The following is a 16153-nucleotide window of genomic DNA, read 5'->3' on the forward strand; positions in this document are numbered from 1 at the left end:
TGGCAGACTGGGCTGTGGAGAACTTCGTAAATGGAGCGCCTGGATCGAGGACCACAGAGTGTCTTCAGAACCCTTTCGTTGTATTCAGTACCACCCACCAGGGATAAAGTAGTCATAACTACAGTAGTAACAGTCACCATCGTTACTGAGTGCTTTACCACAGGCTAAGCCCTCAGTATTGCAGTTGGGGCTCTTGTCTCTGCACGTTCCACATCCACAGACTCGGAGGGCCAAGTGCCCTGCGCCATTCTGTGTAAGGGGCTAGAGCATCTGCAGACTTGGTACCACAGGGGTCCTGGAGCCAGATCCGCCTCACTGCTTCCTGCACTTGCTCTGGGCAGCCTCGGGCTCTGCCACGGCCTTTGGTGCAGACCCCCTGTGGGTTTTTTTTTTTCCTTTGTTTCTCTGGACGGACAGACAGATGCTCTGCAGACGTGTCGCGATAACTGGATAAGATGACATGTGAGGTGCGGAGCCGGGCCTGGGATTTAGGAGCACCTGCTGCCCTTTCCGGGCAGGACCCCCTGAAACCAGACGTTACGGGCGCCCAGCAAGGAGTTTCTGGCCAAAGAACGGAGCTGAGGGCACTTGGGCTCTTGCCTGTGTGGGCCCACGCCGCCTGCTGCCTGCCTCCTGCCCCGGCCCACCCCCAGCCTGCCGCCACACGCGGGGTCCTGAGACGGCGCTCCGCTGGGAGCTCGGTGGGGACGGGCTTTGTGAGGCGCCCCCCGCCAGGCCCCCGTCCAGGTGTCTGCTCCACAGAGGTTTGCAGCCGCCATGTTGATTTCTTCCTGACTATGCTGCCCCCCAGGCAGATGGCAGAAATTTCAGTGGAAGCTGTTTGGTTCTCAGTGAAAACTCATATTTAACCAGACAGATTCCAGCCCGAAAACCTTCTGATCTGGGCTGATCGAAGGCCTGCAGCCGTGCTCTCAGGGAACCCGCAGCAGGACCTGGCAGCGACAGTGGTCCCGCATCGAAGGCCCCTCGGCGCCAGCATCTGCACCGGCTCCTTGTCTCGTGCCCCTTCGCTCGGTACTCGGAGGTCACCGGTCTTCCCGTCTCACAGATGAGCCGCTGATTGACGTGCCCAAAGGGCCCGGCTCGTGAGTAACAGAGCTGACTCCAGGTTCTGGGCCGTGCCAGGTCCAGAAGCTTCATGTCTGCCGTTCTTCCTGCCCGTCTCCTGTTCTCTGAACGTGACCGCTTTTTATGCGTGCTCCGCGTGCAGCGTCAGTGAGTCCCACCCTCCGAAGGTGCTTTGCGTCCCGGCAGCGCTGGGCAATCTTGTGTTAGGAAAGGCTTCCCACTCTCCGACCACAGGGAGGAGAATGAAAGAATCGTGTCTTCATGAGCACCTTCTCAGCATCTTTTGTCGGAAAATGAGTGCATGCTACCCTGTTTGATTATGAGGAGAAACCATTGTAATACAGGCAAGAGGTCTTAAAAAGGAACTAGGGCAGAGCAATTCTACACAATGGGAAATACACACACGAGAAACCGCCAGCAAAGGCAAAAGGAAAAGACGGGCTAAATGGGGCCACGTGGGGTTCAGGTGGGAATCTTCTCCCCAAATTCTAGAATGTTCTCAGCCGGCTTTAAACTGTGATCATAGACGTGGCTGGTCAAGTAGAGCCTAAAAAGGTAACTAGAAGCCCTGGGGATGGGAAGGGCCTGTTGATTCAAGAATCGGAATTTGTTCGCCCCAGGCTTGGAAGGATGCTAAAGGGGCAGGACCCCCTGCTGGCTGAGTCTTTGCGTTTTATGTCAAGCTGTCTTCCTTCCCACAGAGAACTCCTTTGGTGGAGGGGGGAAGGGCAAAAACAAACTAGGCCAAAAGCACCTTCAGAGAAGCAAGCACCCTCTGCCACCCACTCTACAGCAAAGGCTCTTCCTGGCAAGAAGGCCCCGCAGGGCTCCGGGCACAAACAGCCACGTGGGTACCACGTGAGCTCACAGAGGTGAATGGAGCACAGCAGAGCATCACTGCACCTGGGAAGCTTGCCAGAGGGCCCCTGACCTTCCCTCTGAAGGGCATTCTAGGGCCAGGGAGTCAGCCATGCCCAGCCATGGCCCTGCTGGCCAGGGTGCCCTGCCAGGGCCCTACCTGCAGGACCATCTGTCGGAGAAAGCAGTGACCACCCAGTGGACCGGCCTCCGCTGCTAAAATCCCCCGCGTCTGGGGGGACCCTTCCAGAAATACAAACGCATTTTCCCTGGTGCCTATCTGATGCTGACCTCAGTGACAAAAGGGCCGTATCTCTTATCAGCAGGGTCCCACCAAAGGTGTTGATAACTAACCATACGTGTCAGCTGGCCACACGCTGCTTTTCAAACACCAGGAGAGCGTCTCTTCATCCTGTTGGCCATTTTGTGGGATTTCATACAAAATGGCCTTTTCATTGTTCGGTTTTCCACTTCTGTAAAGCCTTTTCCTTCTACTTTCATTGGGGTTTGTTACAACCTTATGGTTGCCGTGTGTGTGTGTGTGTGTGTGTGTGTGTGGTGTGCACGCACGCCTGTGCCCACTCAACATCAGGCAACGAGCAAAGGACAAGGGACGACTCCACAGTTGTCACCTTTCACTGTGCATGTCTGGGCTCCCTCGGGGCTGCTGGATGCTTTACAGGGGATGTAGTCAGTGAAGGGTCTTAGCCCGTTGGGGCTGCCATGACGGGATACCAGAGACCAGGTGATGTAAACAGTTCTGAAGCTGGAAGTCCAAGATGAGGCTCCAGCATTTTCTGTGTACGTTGAGGGCTCCCTTCTTGGTTCACAGACTGCCGTCTTCCCGCTGTGTCCTCACATGGCCCCGAGCGGGGCCTCTCAGGGGTCTCTTTTAAGTCACTAATTCCAGTCATGACCTCGACACCTCCCAATAGCGCCACCTCCTGATGCCATCACCGTGTTGGGGGTTAGGATCTCAACATTGGAATTTGTGGGGACACCACATTCAGTCCATGGCAAAGCCCAGCAGCCTTCTTCAGACACGAGCACTAATAAAATCCCTCTCTGTTTTCAGCAACTGGAAGAAAAACTCAAAGGACAGGCTGACTATGAAGAGGTGAAGAAAGAGCTAAAGTAAGTTTGGAGATGCAGCTCGGCCATTCACGAGCCAGGGCTCGTTGGGGCCATGTGCTAAGGAAACCCCGTGTCAGCGGGGGGGCAGCTGCGGGGCCCCTGGCTCAGGCTCCACCACGGGGCCACATCCGGGGCTACTCGCCGTGGCGGGTGTTTGCACTCAGGCCTGTGCCTGAATTCTTTGGACTTTTTATGGAACTCTGTGCATAAAAGTTACCAGTCTGCACGGAATCAGGGGAGATACTGCCTTTGTAGGAAATATAAAATACGAGCTTACTTTTTAGCTGTAAGTCCCCCAAACAGAAGGAGAACAGAGCAAGGAAACATTTTCCAGTTGAGGCCTCACGCCTCCCTGGCTTAAACTATGGGACTTTGATCCCCCGGCCTCCACCCGAGAGGCAGCAGCTGAAAGCTTGTCACCCTTGGAGCTGATGCTCACGTTCCCACGCTTAGAAGCTCCCTCCTCGGGCCCCGGCGCCCAGCCTGACCCTCCCGCCTCAAACTCCTTCCCCTGAGCTGCCCTTGGCCCGCCTAGAGCTCACGGGCAGTGCCCCGACAGTGCACACGGCCGCCCCTTGCCCTCCCTCGCCTCGAAGAGTCTCACCCGAGCTGCCCTCTCCTCCCCAGCCAGGTTGGCAAACACTGCAGAGGGGTCCCTGGGCCTGGGTCCCTGCAGGCTCCGGGCCTCTCCCCTGCTGCTGGCCGCCTCTGCTTCCCGGGGGCCTTGCCACGCCCTCGGCATACCCTTCTGCCCCCAGCTGCACCCCGACCCCTCAGCAGACCCCCCAGTGCTCTGCCTGACGGAGGGGACAGACGCCCGCGGCTCCCGGAGCCCCTGCCTCGAAACGACTCCTCTGGTCTCGGCTTCTCCCTCCCGTCTCTCCAGGCTGACCCCGCCACGCTGGTCCCTTCCTTCCTACTCCTCCCATCAGCTCGTTTCGCTCTTGCTGACATTTTTAATTTCTCCTTTTAAAATAAGCCTACACCCACTCCCCATGCTGTTCTTCGGATTCTTAATTCCATTCCCTCGGGTTTGCTAAAAAAGCCCACGTGAAGGCCTCTTCGACCTTCTCGCCCCCTGCGTCAGCAGCCTCCTCCCTGGCGGGGTGACTCCCGGGGGCTCCACTCACTTCTCTCCCCGAGCATCCTCACCCCCCTGACACAGCGGGCCTCTGCACGCCTCCTTGGACACCCCCTCAACTCTCTGCAGGTCCAGCTTCTTTGAGCTCTGTCCTCTCCCCCACCGCATTTCCGGGAGGTATATTTTTTACTTCTCTACCCGCCTCCTCATCCCTTTCCCTCTTGTTCCCGCCTCAAAAGAAAAAAAAAAAAAGGGCTTCCCTGGTGGCGCAGTGATTGAGAGTCCACCTGCCAGTGCAGGGGACACAGGTTCGTGCCCCGGTCCGGGAAGATCCCACATGCCGCGGAGCGGCTGGGCCCGTGAGCCATGGCCGCTGGGCCTGCGCGTCCGGAGCCTGTGCTCTGCAATGGGAGAGGCCACAACAGTGAGAAGCCCGCGTACCGCAAAAAAAAACGAAAACAAAAACAATGTGTGCCCTCCCTAGTGTTGAATCGAAAAAACTGACTTGAAGGCCTTCTCCGGAGCCCCCGCCCTTCCCAGGCTGAGGCCAGGCCCACACCCCCTCCTCTGAGCTCACCTCTCTCACCGAGAACCAAGGCTTCTTGGCCCCAGGCTGCTCCCTCCCAGGTCCGCCTGCCCGGCCACTCGCCGGCCCTCACCCTCTCCCAGGACAGCCGCCCATATTCCTGCCAGGGCTTCTGCTACATCTGCCCAACACGGCCCCAGCGCAGCCCCATTCAGGTGGCTCTTCTGCTAGAAGGTGTCCCTGGCTTCCCAGTTCCTGGTGATCCACACGCCCTCTGGATGCACGCCAGCGCCCGTTCCGTCCCATTTCTTCCCCTGAGGTCCCCACCGTGCCCCACCCCAGGAGTCTGTAAAGCATTTTGCTCCTTCAAGGCCCTTCACAAACACTGACATCTCATGAGACACACCCGTCTCCTGCCCGGGTTTTCTCCCGCTGGTCCTGTTTGGATTTTGTCTTCCACCCAGAATCACTGTAGGGTCCCTGAGGATGAGAAGTGGTTCTGAGTCTGCACAGCGCCAGGCACGTAGTAGGCTGTCGGTAAACTTGGTGAATAAATGAAGAGAGGGCTTCCCTGGTGGCGCAGTGGTTGAGGGTCCGCCTGCCGATGCAGGGGACGTGGGTTCGTGCCCCGGTCCGGGAAGATCCCACATGCCGCGGAGCGGCTGGGCCCGTGAGCCATGGCCACTGAGCCTGCGCGTCTGGAGCCTGTGCTCTGCCGCGGGAGAGGCCACAACAGTGAGAGGCCCGTGTACCGCAAAAAAATAAATTAAAATAAATAAATGAAGAGACACTGATGTTTTCAGTATAAATTCAGACGCACTTAGTCTTTTCTTACATGATCCTAAAGAGGCCCTCAGACAAGAATATAGCTGCAAACAATGTGACAGCCACAAAGAAAAGACAGGCTTGTCCAGACTGCTCGCCTCTTCTCTCCTGGCTGATGCAGTGCGGCCCGAGGCTCTTATGATTCTCGGTAGCAGCTCATCATAAAACAGAATTATGAGCTCCTCGTTCCCGTTTTGTTAGTTTACACGACAGGGGCCACTACAAAGATACAACCACGGGGGAGCTAAGAGCGGTCGGCTCCTCACTGAACCTCCTGGGGGCCGTGGCACAGAGAGCCCCCTGGGCCCTGGGCACGCTGTGCTCTCCGGATGGCACTGCCATTGATCTTGTAGAAGGGCCGAGGCTAGAGTCCCAGCTGGGAGAGTGCAGGAGGCCCGGTGCCCGGGATGGAAGCTGCCCACTTTCTCACCTTCCCGCCTCGAGCGTGAGGGGAACGCCTGGGCTCCTTGGGGCCACATGGACCCACAGGAAGAAAGGAGTGTCCACGTGTGCGGAACGCTGTGAACAGCAGTCCTGGGTACCCGTGCTCACTCAGCTCTCGGACTTGTTGACACAGGCCGAGACCGGAGCAGTTTCCATGGTAAGGAGAACAAAGGAGACGTGAGCCCTCGCGCCCACACCTTGGTAGTGGCTCCTTCCCCAGCCTGGGCTGCAGACGGTCCGCTGCCGCCTTTGAGCCACCCAGCGGTGGGACCTCGCTCCTGGCCCATCCCCGGGCGGCAGCGGCCAGGGGCATCGGTTCCTCTCCCCGGCTTCCTCGTTACAGCTTTTTCAGCCCTTCTCAGCTTTACAAATACATTCCACTTGCAGCAGTGTTACGTCTGCGTTCAACTTAACTTTAAAATTATACTCTGAACAGACCTGGTGTGATTCCATATGGAATGATTTACATGCTGGGCAAGAAACTTTCACTGGCCAACTGCTAGTCGAATAGTTATTCCAGAGACGCTATCAGATGATAAAGCTGCCAGGGAAGTTGTTAAAGTTGTCAGCTCCTCGGTTCCTGGAGAGCAGGAAGCGGTGACGTGGCCGCTCGTTAGCGCGGCTGCCCCCAAAGGTCCGAGCAGGGCTAACGGCTCTATCTTGCTCTCCGCAGCATCCTGAAGTCCATGGAGTTTGCTCCGGCCGAGGGAGCTGGGACGCAGGTACATGGTCTCCCTTTGCTTTCCGTGTGCGTGAGCATCCGCGTCACTGCTTCGCCGTCGCGGTGTTTCTCCTCAAGGATATTTCGCCAAGTTAAAGCAAATTATCTTTAACTTAAAAGGGGCAAGAAGAGAAAAGTTAGTGTCTTTGAAACTGGTAACCGCGTTCACGTGAAATTGCAGTTTAACTTGGGCAGGTCCTGAGAACGTGGGTACAAACGATTTCAGGTTGTGTTAAACGAGCAGCCCCAAGTGGACTGACTGACTTAGGAATTTTTATTAGCTACTGCCTCACGTGGACAAGAAACGGGCAAGATGACAATGGCGCACGGTAACCCAGCGGCCAGTTAAAATTTTCAGTCATCACGCGGAAGCCCGCTCCCGATGCCCAGAAGGCAGCCTCTGACTCTTGGTGGCTGGCGCCCAAAAGCGATCCCCTTTGCAGGCCTTCCTGACAGGGCTGTGGCTCCCTTGCCTAACAAAGCAGAGGTCTAGATGCGCGGATTTGGGTACAGAAGAGGGAACGATGAGCTGTCTGGAAGCTGTGTGAGCCTAGAAAGAGAGAAATTACTTCAGCCGGAATGAGTTATCTCAGAAAGGAGCTCGAGTGTTCTCCACGTGCGTGGAGCATCTTCGGGGAGAGGGCGGGCGGTGGTCAGGTCAGAGCCGGGAGCCTGGGGGTCCGGCGGCCCCGCAGTGAGCCCCGCTCTGCCCCGTCTAGGACTCATCCAGGCCCCTGGAGGTACTCCTGCTGGAGAAGAACCGCTCGCTGCAGTCCGAGAACGCCGCGCTGCGCATCTCCAACAGCGACCTGAGTGGTAGGTTGACAGGGTCTCGCGTCCGCTTGGCCCCTCCCGGGGTCGAGGAAGAAGAAGACGAACCGTGAGTCTGGGCCGATGCATGGCGGGCGTCACCGGGCGATGAGAACCTTGACTAACGAGTGTCCGTCTCCTCCTCACCCCCCACCCGCCCCCACCTGCTCCGAGACGGTCCAGGCGAGGCGCGAGGCCGCCGGGCGTCTGCGGAGCGCAGGCAGGGCCGTGCTGCGGGAGAGCCCACGCGGGCGCTCGCTCGCGGACGGTGGCTTTTCTGGTCTCTTCTTGGTTGTGCGGCCTCTCCCGTGGTGTTTCCGGGGCTGCTTCCAGGGCCAGGCCCTGCCCTTCCCGGCTCAGTGGAGCTTTTCTTCCTTTGTCAGGTTTTCCTTGGGAACGCCTCCCCCATCCTTAGCCTTTCTTTGCTCGTCCCGAAGTGGTGGCGTCACTGACTGCTTCGGGTTTGGCAGCTGGTAAAGCGTTTAAGAGTGTCTCGGGCTCCGATGATATTTCATTCTTAAAATGTGCGTGCCTTCGATCGAGCGGACTCGGTGCGGTGCGTTCGCCTCAGAGCAAGTGGTGTGAGAATCCGTTGGTCCCAAAATGTCAGTGTTTGCTGCTCCTCAGGTGGGGCCCTTCTGGTTATAGCTCAAACGCTAGAGGCCCGATGAGAGGCCCGCGACCTGCCGACTCTTTACTGTGTGTGGTACCGGCTCCTTGTCACGTTAGGAGTTTGAGTCTATGTCAAGGGGAACTCTCCAGGCTGCAACGTACAAGAAAGGTGCAAACATGAAATGCATGTTGCTTGTTTCCGGGGGGCCTCGTTTGGCTAATTTAAAAATTCAATTGAAAAACAAACCAACACACCTCATTGGCCCTTGTTAAAAAAAAAAAAAAAAAAAATCTGCACTTTTTTTTTTTCCCTTTTGCGGGGCAAACTTTGCATCCTGGTCTTGGTTTTTTTTCCCTTTTGAATCCCCCATAATGCATTATGTTTGCCCTTCCTTGTAGGGTCAGCCAGGAGAAAAGGGAAAGACCAGCCTGAGAGTCGGCGTCCTGGACCTTTGCCGGCCTCCCCTCCTTCTCAGTTGCCCCGCAACACGGGGGAGCAGGCTTCCAATACTAATGGTACACACCAGTTCTCACCAGCGGGGTTAACGCAAGACTTTTTCAGCTCATCCCTGGCAAGCCCCAGCCTGCCCCTGGCTTCTACGGGAAAATTTGCACTAAACTCTCTCCTCCAACGACAGCTAATGCAGTCCTTCTACTCCAAGGCCATGCAGGAAGCAGGAAGCACAAGCATGATTTTTTCAACAGGTCCATACAGCACAAACTCCATATCTTCCCAAAGTCCATTACAACAAAGCCCAGATGTAAATGGCATGGCCCCGTCTCCCAGCCAGTCAGAAAGTGCTGGGAGCGTCTCCGAGGGCGAGGAGATGGACACTGCAGAAATCGCCCGGCAGGTGAAAGAGCAGCTCATCAAGCACAACATCGGGCAGCGTATTTTCGGACACTACGTCCTGGGACTGTCCCAAGGGTCCGTGAGCGAGATTCTGGCCCGGCCCAAGCCGTGGAATAAACTGACGGTGCGCGGCAAGGAGCCGTTTCACAAGATGAAGCAGTTCCTCTCGGACGAGCAGAACATCCTGGCTCTTCGCAGCATCCAAGGCAGACAAAGAGGTGAGAGACTCATGGGTTGGTGCCCATGCGTGAGCCCGTCATGGAGAGCTGTGTGTGTGTGTGTGTGTGTGTGTGTGTGTGTGTGTGTGATGAGACATCTGTTGTGCATCACACATCAGGTACAGCTCTCAGTCCTGCCATTGCCGGAGCTCAGGGCCGAGGGGCATGAGCTAAGGCTGTTAGACTTGCGGGGGCGGGGGGGGGGTCTGGCCTCTGAAAATCGTTCAGCACCTCACGCGTAGTAGACTCGCTATTTCAGTACCACGTACTGAGTCGGAGGGAATTACCTCACGCTCGACGTTCTGATGCGTTTCGTGTCCAGCGATCCTTCCGGCCTTAGGTGCCGGCCTCACGTGGGGAGGGGCCCGTGGGTACCACCCGGCCCTAGAGCAGCAGCATTGGCCGGGGGCGGTCCTCACGCAACGCTGGGTCCACGCGGAGGGCAAGCCGACCACGTGCGCCCCCCTCCTCCCTCCGCACCAGCGGGAGCGAGGCCCACGGTCACAGTCCCCGTGTTTACGTCCCGCTGGCGATCTGTCTAGCGTTACCGGCGAAACATGCCTGCCTTGAGTAAAATACATGAAAGTTGCATTAAAACACGCTTCCTACCCCCCCCCCCCCGCCCATAAAAAGATAAAAAGTCCGTCCAGTCCCTAACTGCCAGAACTCCTTCCCTCTTTAACGACAGGGGATCCTTCTGCTAAGTCAGCAGCGACAGAGAAAGGGGCTCTTCTCAGACGCACTGGAGATGTAGACTCGGAGAAGGGAGACGCTTCAAACAGCGTCCGTTCGCACGAAGGGCACCGAGGCTCTCACGGCGATGTTAGCCGAAATTGACTGTCTCTGCATGATTTATGCGAGCTTTGTTCCGGGGCTGGTGGGCGATCCGCTTGGCGGCCCTGCTCCCTCCGTTTGACCCCCGTGGCGCTGGTGCCGCAGGCCGCCACCTAGGTCCATCTGATCCCCTGTGGTGGCAGAGCCGTGGCCTCTGTGAGCCGGTCAGCCAGGGAAGGGCCTCTCCAAAGTTTCTAGCGACTCCCAAGTGGCACAGGCAGCCCTGAGCCCTCTCTGTAGTGACAGCGGCTCAGATTTCATATCACGCAGCCCATAACGTCAACAGCACCATCCCCCTGATTGTTTTGTTCTTACCACACTTGTTTTTCAACAGAGAATCCAGGCCAGAGCCTGAACAGACTATTTCAGGAGGTACCGAAACGAAGAAATGGGTCTGAAGGTATGTCGCAGGCAGGTGTTTTTCTTTGCAGTTAGTAACCTAGGAAGCAGCATGTCCTTAGCTGTGTATTTGGGTTAAAACTGTACAGTGTGATTCTGGCCTGGAACCTGATGGAAAAACAGAGCTAGTAAGTATAAAACAAAGCACGGGTTCAAGTACGCACGGCCCCTTCCCCCTGAGCTGCCCGCGCTCTACCGAGCGCAGGAGGGGGCGGCACCACTAAGATGAGCCCCAAAACGCGAATCCCACACCCGCCCCCCTCTTAGATTCAAATTACGCCTTTCCCCATTTCCCAAGAAGCAGGTGAAAGAGTCATTTGTTGCTCTGAGAAGAATCAGGTGACTGAGTCAGATGAGATACTGCTGCTTCCTTGTACCTTCCCTGAACTCTGAAATGTGTCGAGGACATGACAGAGGGGACAGATCCCAGATGGAACCTGCTCGCCAGCCCCCGTGGCACTCCTCGGAGTCGCAGCTTCGATGGGGTTTTGTCCCGGTGGCTTGCCTGTTTTTAAATGGTTTAATGTGGCGGTTCACACTGAGTGAGGTAGTGACCGATTCAAACACGTGGACGGCTTCCGGGAAGAACCGGGCCAGCCCCCGGGCCGTAGTAGCTTCAGCGCATCTGTGCACGTGGCTGCGCGGCGGAGCATCACCATGTGACCGAAAGACGGGATTCTTGTCCTTTAGGCATGTCCGCAGGCCTCTCTCCTTGTTCATAAATTTTAAAAAGATAGTATGTGATAAGAGACCCGAAAATTTTAACTTAAGCCTTCAGCCTCTTCACCTTGTAGAGCAAACGATAGCGACAGAATCAGCCTCCACCCCTTGCCCTCTCTGCCCATTTTTCTGCTCTGGGATACTGGCCTCAAGGACACGTACAAAGCCTTGAACGTAGTCCCAAGCCAAAGCAGCTGCTGGAGTTGTTTTTAAATGACTCACAAACAAAGCGTTGCCTTTTAATCCTTCATCTTGTTTCTTATACCGGATTAAATGATTCGCTCTCCCTGGTCCCACCCCACGGGTGACGTCCAGCTTGGATAATGTGAGAGCTTGTCCCACTGGCCGAGTACTGTCTGACGCCAGGTGGAGTCAGTGGGAAGCCCTTCCTGCCCCGGGGCCGCGGTACCTGCTGTGGAGTTGCACGCACAGCAGGTACAGGTAAACGGGAGGCCACGCCTGCCTCCGTGTCGTCACCGGCCTCCACTCGGCCGCTGGTTATCAGAATGACATCTTTGTGCAGCCCTGAGTCTTGTTCCAGGTGTGGGTCTGATGTCGTTGGTGTGGTTTCTCCCTGCAGGTAACATCACCACCCGGATCCGAGCCTCAGAGACCGGGTCCGATGAGGCAATCAAGTCCATCCTGGAACAGGCCAAAAGGGAGCTGCAAGTACAGAAAACCGGTACGGAGTCCAGGCCTTCGACCGCTGTCTTCCACACTTAGTTGAAAGAATTGTCATGAGCGTTCTGGTCAGCAGTAATTAACTTTGTTTAAAAAAAAAAAAATTGAATGTATGTTTTCAAGCCTTTAGGCAAGCACAGAGGGCAGCAGGTCTGTGTGATGTCTATTTTGCTAGTAGTTACCATTCTAGGTCATTCCCTAGCATTGACTCAAGAATGTACCCCTGGCCTAGAATCTCCGTGACTTAAATTAGCAAGTACTTTGTATCAGATTCCTTTTTTTTTTTTTTTTTTTTGCGGTACGCGGGCCTCTCACTGTTGTGACCTCTCCCGTTGCGGCGGGGCACAGGCTCCGGACGCGCAGCCTCAGTGGCCATGGCTCACGGGCCCAGCCGCTCCGCAGCATGTGGGATCTTCCCGGACCGGGGCACGAACCCGTGTCCCCTGCATCGGCAGGCGGACTCTCAACCACTGCGCCACCAGGGAAGCCCCCAGATTCCCTTTTTTAAATGCAACACAGGCTTTTGCTACTTGGGTATATACTGACCACAGCTGCTTTATGGAACAGACGTTGCCAGAGAGGAGCAGGAAGTGTTAAAGGGTGGATGGCCCCACCTCTGCAGTCAGTCGGCTGCAGGAATCGGCCCTCATAGCCCCCTGAGAGCTGCGTTGTGTAAGAGAACACCCACATTTCAGCTTTCCTGTGGCTGAACTTTGCTTGAGAGGCGCACCAGGCTGTAGATTCAGCTCAGACCTTCCGCTGGAGAGGAAACCTGAGTGCTCTACCCAGGGCTCAATACAGACACACCCCTGCCCTGTGCCCACGAAGCCCCTGCTCTGTGGAGTCCTTCCGCCACAGACGTGGCCGCGAGGCCCCACCAGGCCTGGCTGCAGGCAGCTGTGACCGCTTAGCACCTGCCACCACCTGGTCACTCCCCTGGGTTCCTGAGCTAGGGCCTGCCCACTGCCCCACACACACACTGGCCCTCCCCCCCCTCCCCCTTGGTGGCCACACCGTAGTCACCCACCCGGAAGGGGATCTGAGCTAACAAAACCACTGGAATTTGGGATATAGCACATGAGAATGTTAAGTCTAAAGTGATCCCGGAAAGAGAGTCACAGAGCATTTGCACACGTAACCCCCCCGGCCCCGCCCCCCATCACACTCGTGATCATAACTTACCCCTTCGGCTGGTGTGTCGCGGAGGCCGTGTGGTCGCACAGCAGGCGCGTTGGCCCCTCTATCACTGCTCGGACAGGGTGCGTGAACGTTTCACGACGGGGGAAACGTTGGAAAAACAGAGCCGTGAGGTTCTCCCCAGTAACCTGCATGCGGTGGCAGGTCGGGTCAGGATGAAGTGGAGTGAAAAAGCACGGGGCGGTGCCGCCACCGTCTCACCTCTGTGTTTGCTCCGCAGCAGAGCCGGCCCAGCCTTCCTCGGCGTCCAGCAGCGGGAGCTCCGACGACGCCATCCGCTCCATCCTGCAGCAGGCCCGCCGCGAGATGGAGGCCCAGCAGGCCGCCCTCGACCCCGCCTTAAAGCCAGCGCCGCTGTCCCAGACAGACATCGCCATCCTGACCCCCAAGCTAATGCCCCCCTCGCCCATTTCGTCAGTGTCCGGTTACTCTCCATTAGCCGTCTCCCTGAAGAAGCCCCCCTCGGCTCCCGACTCCAGCGCCCCCGCTCTGCCCAACCCCCCGGTCCTGAAGAAGGAGTCCCAGGACGTGCCCGGGCCAGACCTCCCGGGGGCGGCCGACTCCGCACAGGGGGTCCTCAGACACGTGAAGAGCGAGCTGGGCCGCAGCGGCGTGTGGAAAGACCACTGGTGGAGCGCCGTCCAGCCCGAGAGGAAGAGCAGCGCTCCCCCCGAAGACCCCAAGGCTGAAGAAGCCAGCGGCGGGAAAGAAAAAGGCGGCGGCGGCAGTGGCGGGCAGGCGCGGGCCGAGCGCGGCCAGCTCCAGGGCCCCTCCTCATCAGAGTACTGGAAGGACTGGCCCAGCGCCGAGTCGCCGTACTCCCAGAGCTCAGAGCTGAGCCTCACCGGAGCCAGCCGCAGCGAGACACCCCAGAACAGCCCTCTGCCCTCCTCCCCCATCGTGCCCCTGTCGAAGCCCACCAAGCCCTCGGTCCCTCCGCTGACCCCTGAGCAGTACGAGATCTACATGTACCAGGAGGTGGACACCATCGAGCTCACCCGGCAGGTGAAGGAGAAGCTGGCCAAGAACGGCATCTGTCAGAGGATCTTCGGGGAGAAGGTAAGGGACTCGATGTGGGAGCCTGGGTCTTCCCATCTCCCTTCACTGCTTAGGACTGCGTATCTGTCTGGAGGGTGTGGCCGTCACCCACTTAGTTAACCAAGGAGCATCGTGGCTCGTCCACTCCCAAACTTCCGGGGAGGCTGGCCGGTGAACGCTCCATTTGCGGCATCCCCGTTGGGGGCCAGGTTCTGGGTGAGGCCCTCTCACCCTCCATGGTCCTTTAGACCTCTTGTCTCACACTGTGAGGGGGTGGCAAAGTCGCCATTTGACAGATGAGGAAACCGAGGCTCAGGGAAGTTAACTATGTGCCCCAAGCTAGCAGGTGACTGAATCGAGTTCTGTCCCCCCAGCCAAGTGGAGCCCAGAGGCGCCTCTGTAGGCTGTTTCGGCCAAAAGGATCTGATCTGATCACAGAGAGAGACGGCCAGCGTGCAGAGAACCAGAAGGCACTCGATAGAAGCAGCAACGTAAAGCGTAGTTGTACCTCTCTCATAATTCAGAACGTGCTTGGGGCACCAGAGGGGTGAAGCAACCTGCCCAGGGATGCACAGCTAGAGGTGGCACGGGCAGAGCTGCACAGAGCCCAGGCTGTGCCCAGGACTGGCCTCGAAGACCCTTGTTTCCACATCGGCCTTCCCTGGCTCACAAAAGGCCATGGTTTGTGGATGGGCTACCAGACCCTTTCTGTTCTTGGCACTTCCTGGTCACTGAGATTCTGGATAATGGAGATTTACCAGGCCTGCAGAATGTAAGATAAACGTAATACCCCGGGATAGTCTTAGATTAAACAATGAATTGCTGAGCATAATGAGAAGCGCTCCAGTCCCCTAAAAGACAGCCTCCCCGGGACTTCCCTGGTGGCGCAGTGGTTGAGAGTCCGCCTGCCAGTGCAGGGGACACGGGTTCGAGCCCTGGTCCGGGAAGATCCCACATGCCGCGGGGCAGCTAAGCCCGTGCGCCACAACTGCTGAACCTGCACTCTAGAGCCCGCGAGACACAACTACTGAAGCCTCCGCGCCTAGAGCCCGCGCTCCACAAGAGAAGCTGCTGCAATGAGAAGCCAGCGCACCGCCACGAAGAGTAGCCCCCGCTCACCGCAACTAGAGAAAGCCCTCGTGCAGCAACGAAGACCCGATGCAGCAAAAAAAACAAAAGACGGCCTCCCCAAGGGCCACGTGGCTGGGTCAGCAGGGGCCTGCCCCGCACCTTCCTACCCGCCTTCCCAGGTCCTGCCTCGAGTTCAATGTTTGCCACGTACTGTGCTGTGAATCCTCGAAACACGGTTGTGAGCTCTTTGTCCCAACTTCGCAAAAGGTGACGGGGTGAATAGAAATGAGGATGAGAATTGCAAGTCCCTTGAAATTTCTAGTTCAGCGTTGTAAAAATATCATTTGAGAACATTTAAATAGACATTTGTGCTCATGCCTTAAATTTAGCAGAGACTTAATAGCATTGAACTTGTTTGGCCCGTGAGTGCAGTTTATTCTGGAACTTGAGAACTTTTCAAAGAGTGATCGGATGCGGCCCCTAAATATCTCTGGGCTGCATCTGTGTCCTGTGGGGGGTGTTTGTGCCCATACATATGTATGGCCATATGTGAGCGTAACAAAGTCGGGTATGTACGTGCAACTTGTCGATCGTCTGCAGTGAGCTTCACTCCCAGGCTGGCTCCTTGGTTGCCACCAGCTCACCTCTGGGCCCCTACCATCGAGCAGGATGTGATCAGAGAGAGCAGACCTTTCTAAATGCCAGGCTGGCCCGGCGCCGGCAAAGGAGACGGGCGCCCGCGTCCCGCCAGCATCCGTCGCTCCTGCTCTAAAGGGGTCCTTGGCCCCCAGCACCTCGGCCTTTGCTGGCGCCACCAGGCAAAGAGCAACAGAGTTTCAGTGCTTCCTCCTCGGGCTGTCAGGACGACAACCCTGCAGGCTTGGCAGGATCGAGACCCTGGAGGGAGCCCCTCCCCTCCGTTTGCCCACCCTCCTCTCCCTGGGAGCTGAAAGCTGGGACTGACCGTGGCTCCCCGTGTCAGGGCATCAGCCCACTGGTGACCTTGAAAAGCTTATCCCCCACCCCAGGCTGTTGCCACCCA

The 16153-nt window shown here is 57.2% G+C and overlaps 1 protein-coding gene across 6 annotated transcripts in view; it reads left to right on the forward strand.

Moving 5' to 3' along the window:
• The window catches only part of CUX1 (cut like homeobox 1), a 372569-nt gene that overhangs the window by 294660 nt on the left and 61756 nt on the right, over positions 1-16153 (forward strand). For 3 of the 6 annotated variants that reach the window (XM_030872090.3, XM_030872089.3, XM_030872088.3), the window contains exons 12-18: positions 3023-3081; positions 6631-6679; positions 7398-7494; positions 8500-9171; positions 10340-10405; positions 11705-11806; positions 13223-14061. In XM_030872090.3, coding sequence (XP_030727950.2) covers positions 3023-3081; positions 6631-6679; positions 7398-7494; positions 8500-9171; positions 10340-10405; positions 11705-11806; positions 13223-14061 — 1884 coding nt within the window. The remainder of the gene's footprint in view (positions 1-3022; positions 3082-6630; positions 6680-7397; positions 7495-8499; positions 9172-10339; positions 10406-11704; positions 11807-13222; positions 14062-16153) is intronic. The other 3 variants (XM_060285751.2, XM_060285750.2, XM_060285749.2) reach the window with 1 other exon arrangement.

Source organism: Globicephala melas, chromosome 15, assembly GCF_963455315.2.
Source record: "Globicephala melas chromosome 15, mGloMel1.2, whole genome shotgun sequence".
Taxonomy (NCBI): domain Eukaryota; kingdom Metazoa; phylum Chordata; class Mammalia; order Artiodactyla; family Delphinidae; genus Globicephala; species Globicephala melas.